The sequence below is a fragment of the Tenrec ecaudatus genome, chromosome 5 (assembly GCF_050624435.1).
Source record: "Tenrec ecaudatus isolate mTenEca1 chromosome 5, mTenEca1.hap1, whole genome shotgun sequence".
Taxonomy (NCBI): Eukaryota; Metazoa; Chordata; class Mammalia; order Afrosoricida; family Tenrecidae; genus Tenrec; species Tenrec ecaudatus.
In genome coordinates, this window is record NC_134534.1 from 41294510 (window position 1) to 41314301 (window position 19792).

At 43.4% G+C, this 19792-nt stretch overlaps 1 protein-coding gene across 4 annotated transcripts in view; it reads right to left on the bottom strand.

The window, feature by feature from the left end:
* Positions 1-19792, bottom strand: part of CPQ (carboxypeptidase Q) — a 558535-nt gene that overhangs the window by 431974 nt on the left and 106769 nt on the right. For all 4 annotated transcript variants that reach the window (XM_075549461.1, XM_075549458.1, XM_075549459.1 and 1 more), the window contains exon 2: positions 5848-6282. In XM_075549461.1, coding sequence (XP_075405576.1) covers positions 5848-6259 — 412 coding nt within the window. In that variant the 5' untranslated portion in view covers positions 6260-6282. The remainder of the gene's footprint in view (positions 1-5847; positions 6283-19792) is intronic.

Here is a 19792-nt window from a genome sequence, read left to right on the forward strand (position 1 = left end):
CGAAGGCATTTGAGCCATGCCTTGCTCCCCACTCCTGCTCCCAGCCTCCTGCTGCAGAGACTCCATGCGGCTACCCCATGCTGCAGCGGGGAGCCCAACGAGAGGGGGCTGCCTTTGTTCTTAGCCCTTGGTCTAGGGCTATAGCTGCACGAGGGGCCAGGCAGGCCACTGTGTTTCTCATCTCCTGTCGGTCCTTATTGTAAAAGCTCTCTTCCAGAAGAGAGATGTCATTCTCCAACTCAGAACCAATCAGTACTGCAGAAATATTTCTCCAAGAATTATGGAGCTTCCATCCCTCCTGAGTTCCATACTGAAGGGGCAAGCGGAGAAGACCAGGGGCTACTGACCTCTAGGCACAAGGACCTCGCCTGTCATAGGAGAGGATGTCACTCTGAGAAAAGCAGGTCACAACCACCATGCCCACTTCCTGCATCTGGGGCCAAGCATCTGGCAAAGGGGAGAGTCAGGCTGCAGGGAGAAGGCGCTCTCCCACTCTTCCTGAGGAATGCCTGTGTTTGGAAGGGAGCCTAGGGACTTCCAAGTCCAGTGATGTTTTTCAGAGCAAAGGAACCTGTTTGAGAGAATGTGAGGGTACAGACAGCAACGAGAGAAGTAGCAGAGCAGCCAGTTCCATAGAGAGATGACCAGAAAAAGAAAGACACGAAGGGTCTTCCTGCGATCCCAGGATGCTGGGGTGAGCAAGCCCCTGCACAGGGATGGACTGTCCCCACACCGAGAAAGACATCGGTCAGGTTGGAAATCAACCACACACAGTCACCAACAAAGGGCTGGAAAATAAGCGGGTCTGATGGAGCGGCAACTCCTACAAAGTGAGGATTAACAACAAAACCGCATGCTCCCTGCCTGTTCAAAGACTGCCTCTAGCCCAAGCTGCCCCCTGCCAAGAGCAAGCAGAGGGGGAGCTTTCCAGCTCCTCATCCATGGGCTCAAACATAAGAAGAAGTTTGCATGTACATATGTAAATATATTTATATAGGATAGTGGGGAAATAGATCTACATGCATATATTTATAGGTTTAGTATTAAGGCAGCAGAAGGACATTGGGCTTCCACTCAAGTACTTACTCAATGCAAGAACACGTTGTTCTATTAAATTGGCATTCCATAATGCACACCTTCCTGACACGATTGCTGAAGACAAATGTGTGCATAAGCAAATGCGGTGAAGAAAGCTGATGGTGCCCAGCTATCAAAAGATATAGTGTCTGGGGTCTTAAAGGCTTGAAGATAAACAAGCGGCCATCTAACTGAGATGCATCAAAGCTCATATGGAAGAAGCACACCAGCCTGTGTGACCACGAGGTATGGAAGGGACCAGGTATCAGACATCAAAGAACAAAATATCATATCAGTGGGTGCCCACCTTCCTGATATGACCACTGAAGACAAATGTGTGCATAAGCGAATATGGTGAAGAAAGCTGATGGTGCCCAGCTATCAAAAGATAGAGCATAGGGGGTCTTAAAGTCTTAAAGAAAAACAAGCAGCCATCTAGCTCAGAAGCACCAAAGTCTACATGGAAAAAGCACATCAGTCTGTGTGACCATGAGCTGTTGAAGGGATCAGGTATCAAGCATCAAAGAGCAAAAAATCATATCATTGTAAATGAGGGTGCGTGCAGAGTGGAGACTCAAAGCCCATCTGCAGGCAACTGGACATCCCCTTACTGAAGGGTTGTGGGGAAGAGATGAGTCAGTCAGGGTGCAGGATAGCAATGCTGAATCATGCAACTTCCCTCTAGTTCTTAAATGCTCCCTCCCTACCACTATCATGATCCTGATTCTACCTTGCAAATCTGGCTAGACCAGAGGATGTACATTGGTACAGATAGGAACTAGAAACACAGGGAATCCAGGACTGATGATCCCTTCAGGATCAGTGGTGAGAGTGGAGATGCCTAGAGGGTGGAGGAAATGTGGGGTGGAAAGGGGTAACCGATTATAAGAATCTACGTATAGCCTCCTCCCTGGGGGGTGGACAGGAGAGAAGAGGGCAGGGGGAGACATTGGACAGTGTAACATGTGATAAAACAATAGTAATTTACAAATTATGAAGGGTTCATGAGGGAGAGGGGAATGAGGAGGGAGAGAGAAAAATGAGGAGCTGATATTAAGGGCTCAATAGAAAGCAAATGTTCTGAGAATGATGAAGGCAACAAATGTACAAATGTGCTTGACACAATGGATGGATGGATGGATTGTGATAAGAATTGTGTGAGACCCCAATAAAATGATTAAAGAAGAAGTTTGATGCTTGCCCAGGACCAGGTGGTGTTTCGCCTGTGGAGCGTAGGGTTGCTGTGAGTCAGAACCGACTGCTGACACCCAACAGTGATGACAACAGTCCCAGGCTGAACCTGGGGCACAAGCCTAACTCCCCGAACTAGAACAGCCTTCACGCCGCACAGCACACACGCCTATTCACATAGGTAAAGGATATGCAAACCTGAAAGGCTAAGGCGGCAAGCAACATTGAGTACTATGTGGCTCCTGCTGACCCCAGGCTGACCAAACCCAACCCACAGCCGCCGAGTCAGTTCCCACTCAGAGCCACTCGGCAGGACAAAATGGAACTTCTCCTTGGGGTTTCTGCGACTGCACATCTTCACGGGAGCAGACACAGCCCGTCTTTCTCCTGCAGAGCAGTGGAACCTCGCTGAGTGGCCAGCGTTTAACCCACGGTGCCACCCTGGTAAAAACGATTCTAAGAAGGGCCGCGACAAGTAACTAAATTACAAAGAAACACCCCAAAACAGTTACCAAGCAAACAACATGAAACCAAAACAGCCTCCGTGGAAATGGAAGGAAGAATCAGGTATCCAGTCAGATTTGACCCAATGGCAGTGAGGTTGTATTACTATTGTTGCTTAAAATGTTCAATTTTAAGACTTAAAAGAAAGACTAAAACAAAACAAAAACAAACAAACAGGAAAGCATGACCCATTTGCAATAGGAAGAAAAAAAGCAGGCAACAGAAACAGCTCCTGTAGGGGCCCCGATGTTGAATTGAACAGTCACATCAGTTATGACAAATACATTCAAGGAACTTATACTTAAGCTATAATTATGCTTGTACATAAAGAACTAAAGCAGATGGGATGGCAATACCTGATACAGTAGAGAATATCAATAAAGTGATAGGAAGTATAAAAGAAATAAACTGGATATTCTGGAGTCAAAGAGTACAAAAATGGGAATGAAATATTGACCGGGAGATTCAAGATCACACCTAAAGCTTTGCTGTGAAGTGGGATCTGACCTAATGACCCCATGTAGATTTGTTCCTTAGGGTTTTCTTGGCTGTAATCGCTACAGAAGCTGATCACCAGCCCTTCCTTCTGTGGTCCTGCTGAGCGGGTCTGAAATGCCCACCTTTGACTTAGAAATCTCAAACCAAACGCGATGCCATCACTTCGATTCCAGCTCACCTTCGATTCGCTACGTTGCAGAACAGGCCCATAGGCTTCCAAGACTGTCAATAGTAACGGAAACAAATTGCCACCTCTTCGTCCCTCAGAGAGGTCTGTGGGTCCCAACCACCAGATTTTCAGTTAGCAGCCATGACCTTAACCACTGCATTCCCAGGGTGCCCCCACCTTAGAAGACTCAGCAAACAAAAGGGAAAACAAACGGTTGAATAGGCCGGTTCCTAAAGAAGGTATGCACATGGCCTTCGAGTACACGAGGGAAACATTCAACACCATTCGTCATTAGAGAAAGGCAAATCAAGGCCACAATGAGAGATCGCGCACACACCTGGCGTTGTGTGCATTGGGTCAATTCCACCCCACAGCGGGGACAGACCCTGGGGCTTTTCTGCCTGGAGACCCTGGTGATCTTCTAATTCCCAGCCAAGAACTTGTCGTTGCGACCCCAGAGCTCACACGCAGTATGCTGGCACTGATAAAAAAACAAAGGAAAATGACCACGGACAAGAATAAGGAAGGACACGCTTAGATTTGCCTAAACCCGAACCAAACTCACTGCCGTCACATCCGTTCAGACTCCCGCCCCACGACAGGACAGAGCAGATCTGCCCCTTCGGTTCCGAGGCTGTAAATCTTTGTGAGGGCAGAAAGCCCCTCTTCGTCCTGAGAAATGGCTGATAGGTTCCCACTACTGGCCTTGTGCCTAGTAGACGCAAGATAAATAAAAACACATGTCCACACAAACAACTTGGATATTGGTGTTCGCAGGCAGCAGCATTTTTCATAATAAACGAAAGGTAAAAAGGATAACTGTCCATCCTTTATAAATGAATAAAAAATAAAGGTTCCCCGCATAGTGGACTATTTACTATTTTGATCATAAAATGGAATGGCGTACCAACACGTTATCACATGGCTTAACCGGCAAACATGAAGTTAAGCAAAAAAAGGCAGTCACAAGAGCTCACACCGTGTGGCTGCGTGTCTGAGCGCGACCCTGAACAAGCAAGCCCGTGCACATAACACGGACTAGGGCGGGCATGGGGAGGGACTGGCACTGGGCGCAGGGGTTCATTCGGAGGTGATGCAAATCGTTTGTACCCGGATATGGTTGCGCATCTGTAAATGCAAAGGGACTTCAAAGAATCCCGCTATCTTCTCCTTCCTTTTTTTCATGAACTTTTCAAATCCCCTCGGTCTGCTAAAAGCTATTGAATTACACATTTTGAATGTTGTGAATTTTGTGGTATATAAAAGTTATCTCTAGAAATGTTTTCAAATCAGCTGGCTGTTCCCTTTTCTTCTGCGTTTTCCTCTTGGCGATAGAAAAGAACCACAGGGTAGAAATGACTTTTTCTGGTGCAGGAAATTATTGCATAAATACCTGCAACACTCGTTGATAGCTCACGGTGGACGGGCTGTAAATTCCAGGTGTAGGCACTTATACTGTCTGATTAAGTTGAGTCAGGGTGCTAGTAAATAAAAGTGTGTTTACAGCCTAAAATTCCTTAGATTGGAGGCTTTGGGGTTTTATAAAAGAATGAACTCAAATCAATTCCGTGTGCAAGGTTCTGTTCACTGTATCTTTCACACAAAAGATTCTGCACATCAAGACCCCTTGGAAGGGGGTCATAGTTTTTCCATCCTAAACCTACCCAACCCACCACCATGGAGTCAATTCTACTGTACAGTGACTGGCCCTTAGGGTTTCTGAGACTGTAAATCTTTATAGTAGCAGCAGCCTCAACTTTATCCCGAGGAGTGGCTGGTGAGTTTGAACCACCGACCTATGGTTAGCAGGCCAATGTCTGGCCCAGAACACACCAGGGTTGCCTTTTGCATCCTACTTATTTGCATGCTACTTACCAGTCACTCTGCAGGAGAAAGATGGATGGGGCTTTCTACTCCCATACGGAGTTACAGTCTTGGAAATGCACACAGACAGCTCTTCCTGTCCTGAAAGGTCACTATGAGTCCGCATCCATGCAATGGCAGGGAGTTGGGCTTTTTAGGTTTACATGTTTTTTGGTTATCTTCAGAGACACTAGTGTTTTACTGGATGGAGATTAGTAAGTAATAGGCCTGATTATGTGTCAAGGACCAACAACCGGCGTTTGTCCTTTTTAAAAGTTACTCGCTCAACCTTCTTTCAGGAAAGACAGGGAGAACCAAGAGAGAAAAGGAAGTTGGAAGAAAATCTAAGAGTAGACAACTCTATAAGCCAATTCAGTATGAAAGTTTTATATTGAGGCAGGAGGCGGGGGGGAAAGAAAGTTTTATATTTTCCTTTTATCATAAAAGTTATCCTATGAATCAGGCATACTACAATCAATTGTCTCAAACGATCTTAGATTCTTCACAAAATACATAGAAAATTGACTTGAAAAGACAATCAGTACCTTCTGGGGGGGTCCCAATGCTACTTCCAAGACCCAAGATCGCCATCTTGTGCATCCTGGGCTCCAGCATCACAGCAGACTCCTCGCCCCTTTCCCAGTGGGGTATCCTGACCGGCTCCAGGTGCACAGTCTCCAGCCCATCTTCCTTCAGGTTTTGGTACATGATTTGAATGGCCTTTTCTAGGCTCTTGGAGCCACTCAATCTGTGTCCAACAGTGTCAACTAAGCGTGCCAGTCGCTCATAGGATCTGTTCTGGGCCTTTCCATAGACAGCAAGTTTAATGATGGCTTTAGCCACATCTCCATAGCTGGCTATTTCTTCTTTTATTTCTTGAAATGTCTTCTGAGGGACACCAGGGACCAGGGATACAAAGTGAACAATACCAACAAGCGTGATGAGAAGGTACTTCATGATTTTTCCCCAGGTGCTTCTTCCTAAGGTAATCAACAAAGGAAACGACATGCCTGTTTCAGTGCAGTAGGAACATCACGGCCATCTGCCCAAAGCACAGGGGTTCTGTACCACCACCCCCCCCCCACCTTCCCAACCACTCCGCAACATGCACTATCCACGTCACTAACCATAATTCCCAAGAATGGTCAAGCAAAAAGTGTCTGGCCCTATTGCAGATAATAGTACTAACTAAACCCACAAAGTCACCTTTCTAGTAATTTTGTTGGAAATCTGCCAGAAGACTAAAAGCAGAGGAAGGCGACTGGGATGCAGGGACGAAGGAGCTGGAGCAGTGGCGACAACAGTGAAAGGCTGCTGGTGCTAGGTGCCAGCAAGTCCGTGTCAACTCATACAGATCCCATGGGAGAGGAGGACGCTCCCATAAGGTTTGCAGGCTTTAAAAAAGTCAACGACCAGATTGTACTCCCCGGGAGCAACTGCTGTGCTTGAACCACCAGCCTTCTGCTTAGCAGCTCAGTGCTTAACCATTGAGAGCTCCACACTGCCCGTGGAGCAGCTCCAAAAGGCTCTCAACGTCCCCACAGCCTGTCCAACACAGAGGTTGTCTTTTCTAAATGGTTTAACCATTATCCTTCCACTGAAAACAGTTATTTGTTCATCTATATCCTGGAAATATTTTGTCAATAAATATAAAAGGATAGTGATTGAATATGCCAGGAACTACTATAGGTGGTGGGTTATTAAAAGGAAGGAACTTTTTTTTTAAGCAGAGACGTAACCATAAAATGATTGGATTATTTTACCATCTAACATTATCACTTATAACAATAAGAATGAAAATATAATATGAACCATGATAGAAAACATAGGAAATTAGTTACTTGTGTTGCTTAGCACAGCAATAGACCTTACCCTAAGTATATCGCACTTGTTAACTATTTAATCTTCACAAAAATTCTATGAGGTCACTTCTTAGCACTGGTAGTCCTGTCCTCATTTAGGATGTATTCAATTTATAACAACACTCACTACTATCTGCTTTGCGCATGTGTGTGCGTGTGTGCGTGTTGCATCGTACAGTTATTGATAGGTACTCCATCTAAAGACGCAGTCCAGAAAGAGATCATACAGCAACTCTTCTTAACTGTCTGCCTAGATACAGCCAACCCAGTCTCACGGTTAATCCAAACTATCTGGCCCCTTACATGGATGGGTTTAATACTGTTAACTGACTAAATGCTAACCTTGTCCATTTTTAAATAGATATTTTATTTCCAACTCCCCAACAACAAACATCAGATGTATAATGAGACCAGTAATTCAAGGTAATAATAATGAAAATTAGGGAGGGGGAAGAAGTATTCCATTTATGTCAGAACTGAATTACCATGTATGGAGCGATCGTGGTAAATCGGGGACTGTCTGTATCTTCCCCAAATGAGGAAACGAAAACCCAGAGACTAAATGCCCTATCCCAGACACACACAGTCTTTCTGGCTCTAGAGTGGATGTATTAAACAGATATGCAGCATATGGGCTGCAGGTCAAGGGCAGCCTGCATTCTGTTGGCATCTAGACGGCGATGGCTGTAGAGAGACTCAAAGTAAACGAATCCGGTGCTGCCCAACACAGTAGCCAATGGCCTCACTCGACCACTGACATTTAAATTAATCGAACTTAAAAAAAAGATTACATCTCATTTTTTCAGTGTCAAATGTTCAGCTGCCACATGTGGTCAGAGGCGCTCTCAGGGCAGCACGGGCATGACCATGCTCACGGAGCGTTTTATTGGACAGCGCTGCTTCAGACGCACCTACAGACAATTGTCATCATAGTTGACCATCTATAAAATCTAGCAATAATAATAGGTGGTTATTTCCGTATGTGTGTCTTTCAAATTTTTCTAATTTACTGTTACTGCGACAAATTGGAGATTTAAACACTTGCCCTTCTCAACTGATCATTTGAGAAGCTGATCGTAAACTACTATATTTTAAGGATAGCCTTCAAATTCAGCCAGGCACACGAGATCTTTCAAAATATAGCTAAAAAGAAAAAAATGTAAAATAGGACTTCACCATCTCTCTTCCCTCTGCTTCTAAAGTTACACATATGTTCTTATTTTCAAGTGCTCTGTCTCCCTCTCTCACAAACATGCACACACACTCATAAGGACCTTAAGCTTCTAGACAGTGAATGCTTTACATGTGGCTAGTCCAAATTTAGAGTGTTGTAAATATAAAATACACCTGATTTTGAAAACATAGCATAAAAAAAGAACATCATGTTATATAGAGATAGATAAATTTAAATAAAACATACTGTCGTTCATTTCACTTGTCTCTTTTTACTTTTTATGTGGCTATGGGGAAAAACTTACGTGTATGGCTTACCTTCTATAAAGGGGCTGCAAACATGTTTGTGGAAACATGGAATGAAAAGAAAGTGGGCTTTTCCACAAAGCGTTTGAACCTCTCTCCAACCCTGAATTGCGATCGGACTGTGGTTTGTAGCTGCAACAAACATCACATTGACCTTCACATTGACCCAGATTCTTCCATAAATCTGTGTCTCTCTCTTGAACAAGCATGAAGACGGCGCAGGGCCTGGTGGTGTTCCCTTCTGTGTATACATACAGGTCTCCAGGACTTGGCACCGAACCTTATTTATTCCTTCTTGTTTCCTGCAGTCTTTATTTTTGCCCTTGCCCTTCCCCCCTTTTCAGGTAAGACCAGCTTCAGAAATTACCTCTTCTGTGCAGCCTCACCAAACACTCTCCAAGGCCACTCACAACATCGGTGTTGCCACCATGTTTCACTATGCTGCCAGCCAATGTATTTGCTCACAAATCTTTCCCTCCTCTCCTCGAGGTAACCCAAAACCAAACCCACAGCCATTGAGTCCAGGCTAATGCATGCGACCCTGTGTACAGGCACCATCTGGTCCTGGGCCTTGAGGTAAAGCAGAGTAAACTACTCTCCATTGCACACATGTTGTTGTTTGTTGCTGGGTGCCCTTGAGTTGATTCCAGCACAGAGTGACCCTATCGGACAAAGCAGAACTGCTCCCATGCTTGCTCAGGCTATCATCTTTACAAGAGCTGATGGCAAGTCATTCCTCCCATGCAACTACTGTAGGCTTGAACCACCAGCCTCTGCCTTAGGAGCCAAACACTTAGCCACTGAGTCACCAGGGTTTGCTTCCTCGGTGTGTGTTTGTGTATGTGTGTGTACATATATGTGTGTTATATATATGTATGTATATATGTATATATATGCATATATATACAAAGCACTTTTATGTAAGAAAGAAGTGACATTTTAATCACTCTATGTCTCTGTTTCCCGACACTAGGGAAGTGCCTATCTTGTCTCATTCTCAAAGAAGTGGGAAGAACATTATGAAAACTGACCATCACGGCTGCTCTCCGTTCTGTTGCAGCAATTTCCATGGATATGTTATTGGTTTCTAAAGTCAGCATAATGAAGCTTTTAAAAAATAATAATAGATTTACAGCAGTCAAAATGTTTCACCAGATTGTGATTAATTTTTAAAGTATATGTTCCCAATCTGCTGTTGTGCAAAAAAAAATTAAAAACCCTCACAAATGCCCAGTTCATTAATTATAACCACAAGTATCTACTCATTGCTAACATTTTTCTAAGCTTTGTGTACACATTAATTAACTACTGCACAATGCAATGGATTGGAGTCGTGTAATGACAGCGTGGTGGAGATTCAGGAAAGCTTAGTTCATACCACTATTTTGTAGAAGGTTGATGGAGGCCAGTTTAATCCCCAGGCAGCAAATAAACCAGAAAGGACAATCAACTGGGTAACTGAATGAATGGACCGGCACGGATTTTCCCAGAGGATCACAGACTGTGTTCTTACAGGGAACTGTAAGGATGGATGCATCGTAGAAACCCAGGGACGGATAGCCAGATGCCGTCAGGAAAGCAAATAACTCTAATGGAACCATGGGTTCAAATGGACTCACGCTGAGTAGCTGAGGAGCACACGAGGCGTGTTCTGTGTCACGAGAAGCCTCTGAGACGATGTGCCATCTGAAGCCAGTCTGCAGGGGCGACTCAGTGGGCAGAGAAGCGGCCACCACACGCCTGCCAGAGGGACCACTGTGCCGTCCCTACAATGTCGCTCAAAGATACATCCAGCAAACAGCAGCGCCTCTGCCCGTTATTTTTGCACACATACCAATTGCTGTCATGTAGTGGTAATAGGACTCCATTCCTCTTAGCACGTCAGTTAAATTACATTTCACACGAGACTTTGTACTAATTACGTCAAAACAGATGGCTGTGTTATTCAGAATCCCTTAACTGGCCTGTAGCATCAAATTCCACACCTGCAAAAAATTCCTTTTTTTAAAAAAACTTTTTATTGTGCATTAGGTAAACATTTAGAGCAAAGCATCAGTTTGACATTCTATAACCATATACCTTTTATTTCAGCTCCTCCATTTCAATCCCTTCTACATGCCATTACTTATCCCAATTCCTCCATTTCCTGTTTCCTTTCTTTTTTTTTAAACATTTTATTAGGAGCTTTATATGTTATGCAAGGTCAGCAGTTTGAAATCGCCAGCTCCTGTGTGGGAGAGAGATGAGGCTTTCTACTCCCATGAAGAGCTCTACTCCTGCCTCCCAAACGCACTGGGGCAATTTGATCCTGCCCTGTGGGGTCTCTGGGAGTCAGAATTGGCTCAATGGTAGTGAGGTTGGTTATGTTTTGGTTTATATTTCAGTAGATCCATTTTAACCTGCATGTAACATCACCACTTTGAGAAGGTTTGCTAAGGCCCAAGATCCAAAATAATATATTACATGGGAAGCTTCACATAGGAAGCCTGTCAGAAGTAAACACAAACTACATGCTAGTTGATTCTAAAGCTAGTTTTCTCTAGAACATAATCTGAAAATTACTGATGCAATTTTTGGCTAGCATGCATAATTATATGTCTTTCCAACAGAGCGCTGCAAGAATCTTTTTACTAATATTGTTTTAGAAAGGTACATTCACCCAACTAAAATGCCTTTTCATTAATAAACAGTTGAAACTAATAATTACTAGCAGTCTATCTTTGGAGGGATACCAAAAGATAAATAAGGTATTGATAGATCGCTTTCCACCTAAGAAAAAATAAATATGAAAAATATAACATGCAATTTGAAAACATAGGGATTATTTCATTACAGAGTTTATACAATCTCAATAAGAAATAGAGATATGTCATAAAAATTTAAATCATAAATTATATACCCAGAATAAGCGAGGACAACTTGAAGAAATTCTCTCCTAAGACACAGATTGAGTCACTATGAATCAGGACATTCCTTCAAAGCCAGAAGTCAGACCAATGAACAAAGCCACAGGGCAGTTTATTTGCAGAAAAGAACTAAAAACAGCATGCCTCCTTATTGTGTGCAAACATAGGCCAGAAGTGGGAGATAGTTAGGTGGTCAGAGCTAATTTTAGGATCTCAAAATGTACAACTTTACATACCCAAAATTAAACTCATTGCCATAGAGTCAATTCTAACTCGTTGAGACCCTGGATAGTGTTTCTCAGCTGTAAACCTTTATGGGAGCAGACAGCCTCAGCTTTATCCCATGGAGCACCTACTGAATTTGAACCACACACCTTTCAGTTAGCAGCCCAAAGGCTGCTTACAGGGTGAATGACAAAGTGAGGGAGTTTATTTATCCAAAGGAGAAACTGAAGGATACCTCATGAAGGAACCGCCACTGGAAGCCTCCCCCTCTCAGACCTACCACAAAGCACCGGGGTCCCACAGACCCAGGTGGAACTCCCTAGGGCATTGCCAGGAGGAGCCCCTGATCCAAGAGATTGTTATTCCATCCTAATGCAAGAGCCCAACTTGGCGAGATGAAACTCAGCAAACGTTGGTGGTGTTTTTCCGTGGTCTTTCTTCGAAGGGAGAAAGTAACTCCATGGAGACTATGTTCAAGTGAGACCAAAAGTCTGGTTCATTTCAAACACGTTCTCTCTCATCAGTTGTAAAAAGTATTCTGCAGTGTGGTGGCTCGTGACTTTGTGTCTTCGTTCATTCAACAAAAATTGAATTCTTGCTTTCGTGCAGGGGACCTGGCTGATTCCCGGCCACTGTACCTCAAGCACAGCCACCACTCGTGTATCTCTGGAGGCCTGCACGATGCTGTGATACTCAACACATCTCAGAAGGGCTTCCTGAGTAAGATGGACTAGGAAGAAAGGCCTGGCCCTCTCCTTCCAAGAACCAGTCACTAGAATCATGGGATGGTTCTAGATCAGGCAGCCTTTGGTTCTGTGCACATGGAGTTACTCTGGATTGAGAGCCAAGTCAATGGTAGCTAACAGCAGCAGCCAAGCAGTGAAGACACAAAAGGACACAATGGTATGCACAAGTTCAAAGTTCCCTACGTGTACTAGGGAAACGCCCTACGCTGTGGGAGTGAGCCATTGGAACAGGGGGACGGAAAGGAGTTAGGGGACACAATGTGGGAGCTGAGATTGAAAGGATCAGTAGGAGCTGCCCATGGCCATATGGAGAAGGTGATCATGGCCCTGGAGAAAGGTCGTAACCCACGTGAATGAAACAACCTGCAGAGAGACTTCAAAGCTTTACAGAACTTGGGGGCTGGCGGACCAGCAGCTGGAGGGTGAGTGCAGGAGTGTGGGGGAAGCTATCTGAGCAGCAGGAAGGAATTGCCACCCAGGCTTCGCCTGGAGCCGTCTGCTGTGTACCACGTATCCAGCATGCCAGTAGGTTGTTGTGATCGAGAACACACTGAAAGCTCCTCAGCCCTCATGTTATGTTCAGCACAAAGAAGTCACCCAGATCTCAAATTAGACCAAGGACAACATCCAAAGTCCCTCAAAATCCCCAAACCAGATGTGTCCTGGACCAGCCACTCCTGATTACCGATCACAGTATTCCACGACTTTTTCAAGAGGAATGAAAATGATGTCTGAAAACTAGCATGTAACTACAAACGATGCATTTCATTTCCAAAGGCATGCGTGATACTCTTCCATTTAAAAGGCTTAAAACGTGAATAACTCAGTTGACACACACACGCATATACACATGCATGGTCTAGAACTCTCTCAAGCAAATTTGGAGATCATGTGAAATGTCTAAACTTAAACTGCACATTTTAAAAATGTTCCTGACTGTTTTGCACAAAAGGTTGAAATCACTGCATATTTGCTTGAGTTCAAACTATAGCAATATTAAATGCTAAACAACTATTTTTAAAAGTGTGCTGCACCATACCTTTGGATTCATAAAGTTAAGGGCAACTTTGTAGCACTGTTTGAAACAGATTTTCTTTGCATATATTATCTTCATAATCCATAATTACAGATGATATTTTTCACACACACACACACACAGTTTCTTTACAACATCATTGTCATTGTATGCTATTGAAACAATCTGGAAGAAAACCAAAGCAAAAGCAACTTTTCTCCTACTGTGAATGATATTCTAAGAATATCTTTATGTTTTGAGGAAACAACACAAAATACTTTGCTACTATTTCTAAATATTTTTCCTAAAATATTATTGTTTGGAAATGTCTCAGGATAAGTTCTTTTCGTGCCAGAATGGATAGACGTAACTGAATATGAAAGGGACACAAAGAAACCAGGATGTGCTGGAAGCCAGACGCACTAAGAGCTATGGGCTGAGCTTTCTATTGATTTTTATTGTGCTGGTCACCTTTATCTTCCTAAGACAGTATACTACTTCCATGAAACCTTAGCTATTTCCCCTAAACCTTGCATTGCTGAAGCACTTGCTAGGATCCACTGAACTCTCCCTATTCAAGCCAGAGCATGTACTGAATCAAAGATAAGCGATGCAGAGTCCTCGCACAGGCCCTTGCACGTCGATGTTCACATCCCAAATCCTGCTAATATGCATGGAGTGGATTACACAATGAGCTGCTAACCACAAGGTCAGCAGTTTGAAACCAAGAGCACTCCTGGGGAGAAAAAAGGCGCTTTCTACGCTGGTAAAGAATTGCAATCCTGGAAACACCGGGGGCAGTCAACCCTGACCTATATAGTCATTATGAGCCAGAAGCTACTCCATGGCTGGGAGTTTGCCTTGAGTTTTGAGATCCCTGTAACCCTGTAGTAACATACATGACGTTATTAACTTCAAAGGGCAAATACTGCAGAGTTCCCATTTCACAAGGCTAACATGCAGGTTATTCCTTCAGTCTCTTAAAAATGTGTGTGTGTGTATGTGTGTGTGTGTGTGTGTGTGTGTGTGCATTAGAGAGAGTTTTATATAAAGGGTAATTTTACATTAAGAAAGCATCCCAACCCAGTCTAGTCCAAGCCCATAAGTCTAATATTAGTCCATATGTCTGATACCAATCTATAAAGTCCTCTTCAGACTCATGAAACACATGCAATGATGCCGAATGCAGGGTAGTCACAGATCAGTGGGTAAAAATCTTTGAATCTAGTGGCGTTGTAAGCATCTCAGTGCTTGGAGGGGTTATTATGTGGCTTCTCTGGCTCCAGAGGTCTGATTGCATCAAGGTAGGTCCATGTGGCTTCTCCAGCTCCCAGGGCGTAGCACCATGTGTTTTGTCAGTAGAGCATCAGCTCAGGGAGTGAGTTGAGAGGGGGGGGGGGGGGGAGAGAGAGAGAGAGAGAGAGAGAGAGAATTGGGGTGGGGGAGGGAGGCGAAGGGAAAGGGAGGGGAGGAGAAGAGAGAAGAGGAGAGGAGAGCAGCAGGAGAGCAGCAGGAGCAGGAGCAGGAGCAGGAGCAGGAGCAGGAGAGGAGAGGAGAGGAGAGGAGAGGAGAGGAGAGGAGAGGAGAGGAGAGGAGAGGAGAGGAGAGGAGAGGAGAGGAGAGGAGAGGAGAGGCGAAGAGAAGAGAAGAGAAGAGAAGAGAAGAGAAGAGAAGAGAAGAGAAGAGAAGAGAAGAGAAGAGAAGAGAAATCTCTCTCCCCCAAGGAGGAAATTCAGGAGTTCCCAGAATTCTCGGGAGAATGTCATGTCCACACAGAGACTTCATTGACTATGACCCAATTGACAAACTGGATTCTACCCCTTCACTCTTAATCCTCTCAAGTTCCAGATTGATACCAGATTATGTAACGACCACACATTCTTTTCTATTTTAAAAGACTATTTATTTAGCCATATTATGAAAATATTTTCATCACACATAATCTATAAACTTGGAATAAACTCCTTTTGCATAGTTTAGCTGGTCTTAACCAGTGTCTGTGTCATATATTTTTCTATAATTGTCTATACCCTATATTCTATTTTTTAATTTAATAATAGGAATATTGGCATATACTTCATATATCATAAAATTTAATTACATTAATGGTGATGGATATCAATAATGGCTGTACAACATGAAGTGTATAATCAATGGCAATGGATTATACATGTATAAGTTGTTGAATTGGAGAATGTTTTGTTGTGTATATTTTTGCCATAATTTTTTAAATTACACAAATAATAATAAGTACCAGGAGAAAAAAATGTTCTAAAATTGATTGGGGCAATGATCTTAATAGAACGGAACTACTGAATTGTATTATATGTGGAAGAAGTGCAAAAAAATGTTCGAAAAGAAATGAGACAGAACAGGAGCCGACGTGTGCTCTCCCCAATGCATTGTGGCATGGTCCCCAACAGCAAGACGCTGGAAACAGCCCAAATGCCCTTCAGTAGAAGAATTAGATAAAGCAAATACAGTACATACACATAATGAAATACTATGCATTTTTAAAAACAGCTATGAAATCATGAAACACCTCATGACATGGCAGCACCCGGAAACCAGTAAGCTGAGTGAAGTTAGTCAATGACCAAAGGATGAAGTGGCATGAGTCCTTTTCTATATGGATAAGAAATACCAAGAAGAAGGTAGGTTCTACCTTCAGGTCATTTTATTTGGGAGACTAATCCAGTCTCCCAAGCAACAAGGTAGAGAGTATGCCTAGTGCCCATGAACCAAGTCTCCCATCCTTTAAATGTACATATTAAAAATAACTTTGATAGAGGAGATCTCACCTCAGCTATGGTCAGTTTTTCAAGATGTGGGGAGAGGGAGAAGACCACTCACCTGCTACCATACTGAGCTCACTCCAAATCAATAGACATCCCCGTACAAGAGTGATAGCAAACCCTACTAGAAATTCAAGCCAGGTGGGACCAGGGAGCTGTGCATGTCTGGGGAGAAGATGATTACATTTATGTTAGTGCTTCAACAGACTGGAGCAACTTCCCAACACTTAACAATACTTATATAGAACCAAATATAACTGACTTGTGCTGTGTTACTAATTGGACATTTTTTACCTAGTTTCTATCCAGCCCTTGACGACCCAGGCCATGTGTTTAGACTTTAGTATATAGTGTCTGTACAAGTCAAAATTCATGTATTGTGGTCTGAAACCAGCCTACATACTTGTATCATTTCCTTTTTGCAAACATGTTTTAAATTCTATACCATTTGTTACATTACACCACTATCAATAGAATTCCCTTATTTGACAGATGGCTAATGTATAATGTTCTCTATCATAAATAATGATTTCTCCAAAACTTATCAGAGACACATATAAACCATAGATAATATGAATGGATTTTGGACTCATTTAATTCTAGGATTAGTCTCATTTAATCTAAGGATAATTAGTTGTTATGACATGGCCCTACTCACCCTCATGAAGAGGTCCCTGAAGAGATGGATGCTACAGCAAAGTGCTGTGAAGAAACCAGATGACGTCAGTCTATCAGAAAGAATAATTGCTCTGTCTTATGACTTATCTGAAAACAAGTAGCCACCTAAGTGAGGTGACAATGAAGTCCACATGGAAGAAGCATGCCAGCCTGTGTGATCCAAGGATTGTAAATAATTAAATTCAAATCTAAGGAAGGAATTGGATCAGAGCTCAAATTGTGAATACTTGTTTTGCAGAATGCTGTGGATGATGGTGGAAGCACAAAATCCATTTGCAGGACTCACAGATGGATTAAGCCTCCAGGGAATTCCCTCTGACTCCAGTCCAGGTATGTGAATATTGGCCTCGATTATGGGTGGTCTTAAAAACCCAAATCAAACTCACTGCCATTGAGCCCATGCCTACCCACAGCAAACCTGGAGGACACGCTAGGACTGCTCCTGCGAGTTTCTGTGATCGTGACCCTTGGACGGAGTAGAAAGTCTTTGTCTCTCTCCCTCGGAGGGGCTGGTGGTTTTGAATTGCTGACCTTGCAGTTAGCACCCAAATTCTTAATGGAACACCTAATCATTTGATACTGTTGCTTCATTTTCACTATTTTCTACTTTCTTGTGGATGGAGGTTTTTCTATGTTTTGTCTAGTCATTGCAGACGTCATTGTTTTCTTTGTTTCCTATTTCTGTTTTGTATGATTTTCTGTATATTAAACCCAACAGAGACCCTTATAGAGACAGTAACTGGATTAATAATTTTCTAGGGGCCTGACCTCGGAGAATCAAGGGAAATTGGCTATTAGCAACGAGTGTGAGAAGAAAATGTTTGAAATTGATTGTGGTGATCGTACATCTTTTAATATGATTGAATGATTAAATTGTATAATATATGAAGTATATGCCAGTCTCTAAAAGTTTATTGACCATTTGCTGTAGGTCAGGAACTGTGCAAAAATTAAGGAAGACACACAAAAAAAGCAAGACCCATTTCCATGTTGTTTGGAGTACACAGTGTTCACCCCCATTAATCTAAGATACTTACTCTCAATAGGAACACCAATACCCCTAGGGGTGTTTTGGATATGTATGAGGGGTGATTTTTGTTTATCATTAAGTTTGGGGGTTACTCCTGGTGATTAGTTTGTATAGTCTCAGTCAGGGTACATAATAGATATATTGCTATCCCGGGTCAGTCCTGGGTATTAAGAATGGCCCTACCTTCCATGCACTTTAAACACATGTGAATAACCTATTAGCTTGAACTTTTAAAAAGTTTACATATCAATACAAAATAGCCCTTTTGCATTTTGAATGCGCATTAGCATTTTCAGGGAGCAATTACAGTGTCTGTGGGGAAGAATGTACTTGGTTATCTTCGGAGCTTACAGTGAGTTGGTCATCATTTCAGTACAAACACTAGTGACTATGGTGCTTAAGGAGGTGTTGTAAGCATCATCAGCATCCCACCCCCGCCCCTGCCCCCTCCGGTCATCTGCAGCTGTTGCTATCTGATTCACCAAGGAAGCGTCTCACTCATTCATCTTGCCCTCTAGTGACTTCATAGTTGGAAATTTATGTTTCAAAACATTTTATTATAGATGACTTGACTTGTTCCTTTATATTAAAGTAAGAGGAGCATATTGATTTATCTGAAAATATGTGTAAGTAGATTATGATTTCCACGTAAAAATAATCAAGGGGGCATTAGGGTTATCTGCTGCTGACTTAAGTGAATTTCCTCACTTTGGGAGCCTCCCTTGGTGCTAGAAGAGACCCCGTGACTCAGTTCTACCCAGCGAGACACAAGCAGAAGCCGCTGGCAAGACGGTAACCACAGGGCTAGAGCTAGGCCACTTCCTTGGTTAGCGTGGCGGAGGTCAACAAGAATAGGTCTGAGCTGCTGAACCAACTTGCCCATTAGATAGAAAAACAAGTTCCATTGTTTTGGCCACTGATCAATGGATTTTCTGTTCTGTGTAGCTGTGAACCTGAGTATAATTGATATACTACTTTTAGGGGCTTCTCAGGGATCCATAATTCGATCAACTCTTTTAGCCTAATTAACATAAGCAAGGTTAAGGGTTCATGTTTAGCCCACGCATGCCTAAAAGCCTAAATATCGAACGCCACACTCAGTGTCTTCGCTTCCAAACAAATGTGTTCTTCCCCCCTCTCCCTCCAGGCAGGAAATTGGACCGTAGCAGTTATTGGGATTCTTCACTCTCCCTCAGGGAGAACAGGTGAACAGAGGGCAAATCCTGCCCAGAAGTCCACCTTCGGATTCTTTCTAACTCCCCTCCCTTCCACCAGAGCCACGTCTACCCTCGTTTGCACTCTTGCTTCAATCACTTCCTCACACAGCCTTAAGCCTAGGTCCCGTACCAACTCATCTTCCATTGTGTCACCAGGTGTCTCTTAAGCTCAAATGAAATGACTCCTTGGCTTGAAATCTCTTTTCCCCACCGTGTACAGTTTAGTCTTGTGGGTATGGTTTCCTGCTCCTCACTATCGTTCCCTCGGCCCCCTACATTCCAGGCTCATGCCAACCCCCACTGGCATGGCGTGTACTTTGACTCACAGTGATGTCATGGGGCAGAGAGCCACTGCTCCCACACCAGGGTTTCCAAAGCTGTGAATCCTTAAGGAAGTCCGCTGGCACATCTTGCTCCTGCAGAGTGGCTGATGGGTTGGAACTTCCTGGTCAGCAGCCAGCATTTGACGACAGCACCGCCAGGGTGCCGTATTCCATTCCCACCAGGCGGCTCACCAGCGCTGACCTCTCTCAACCC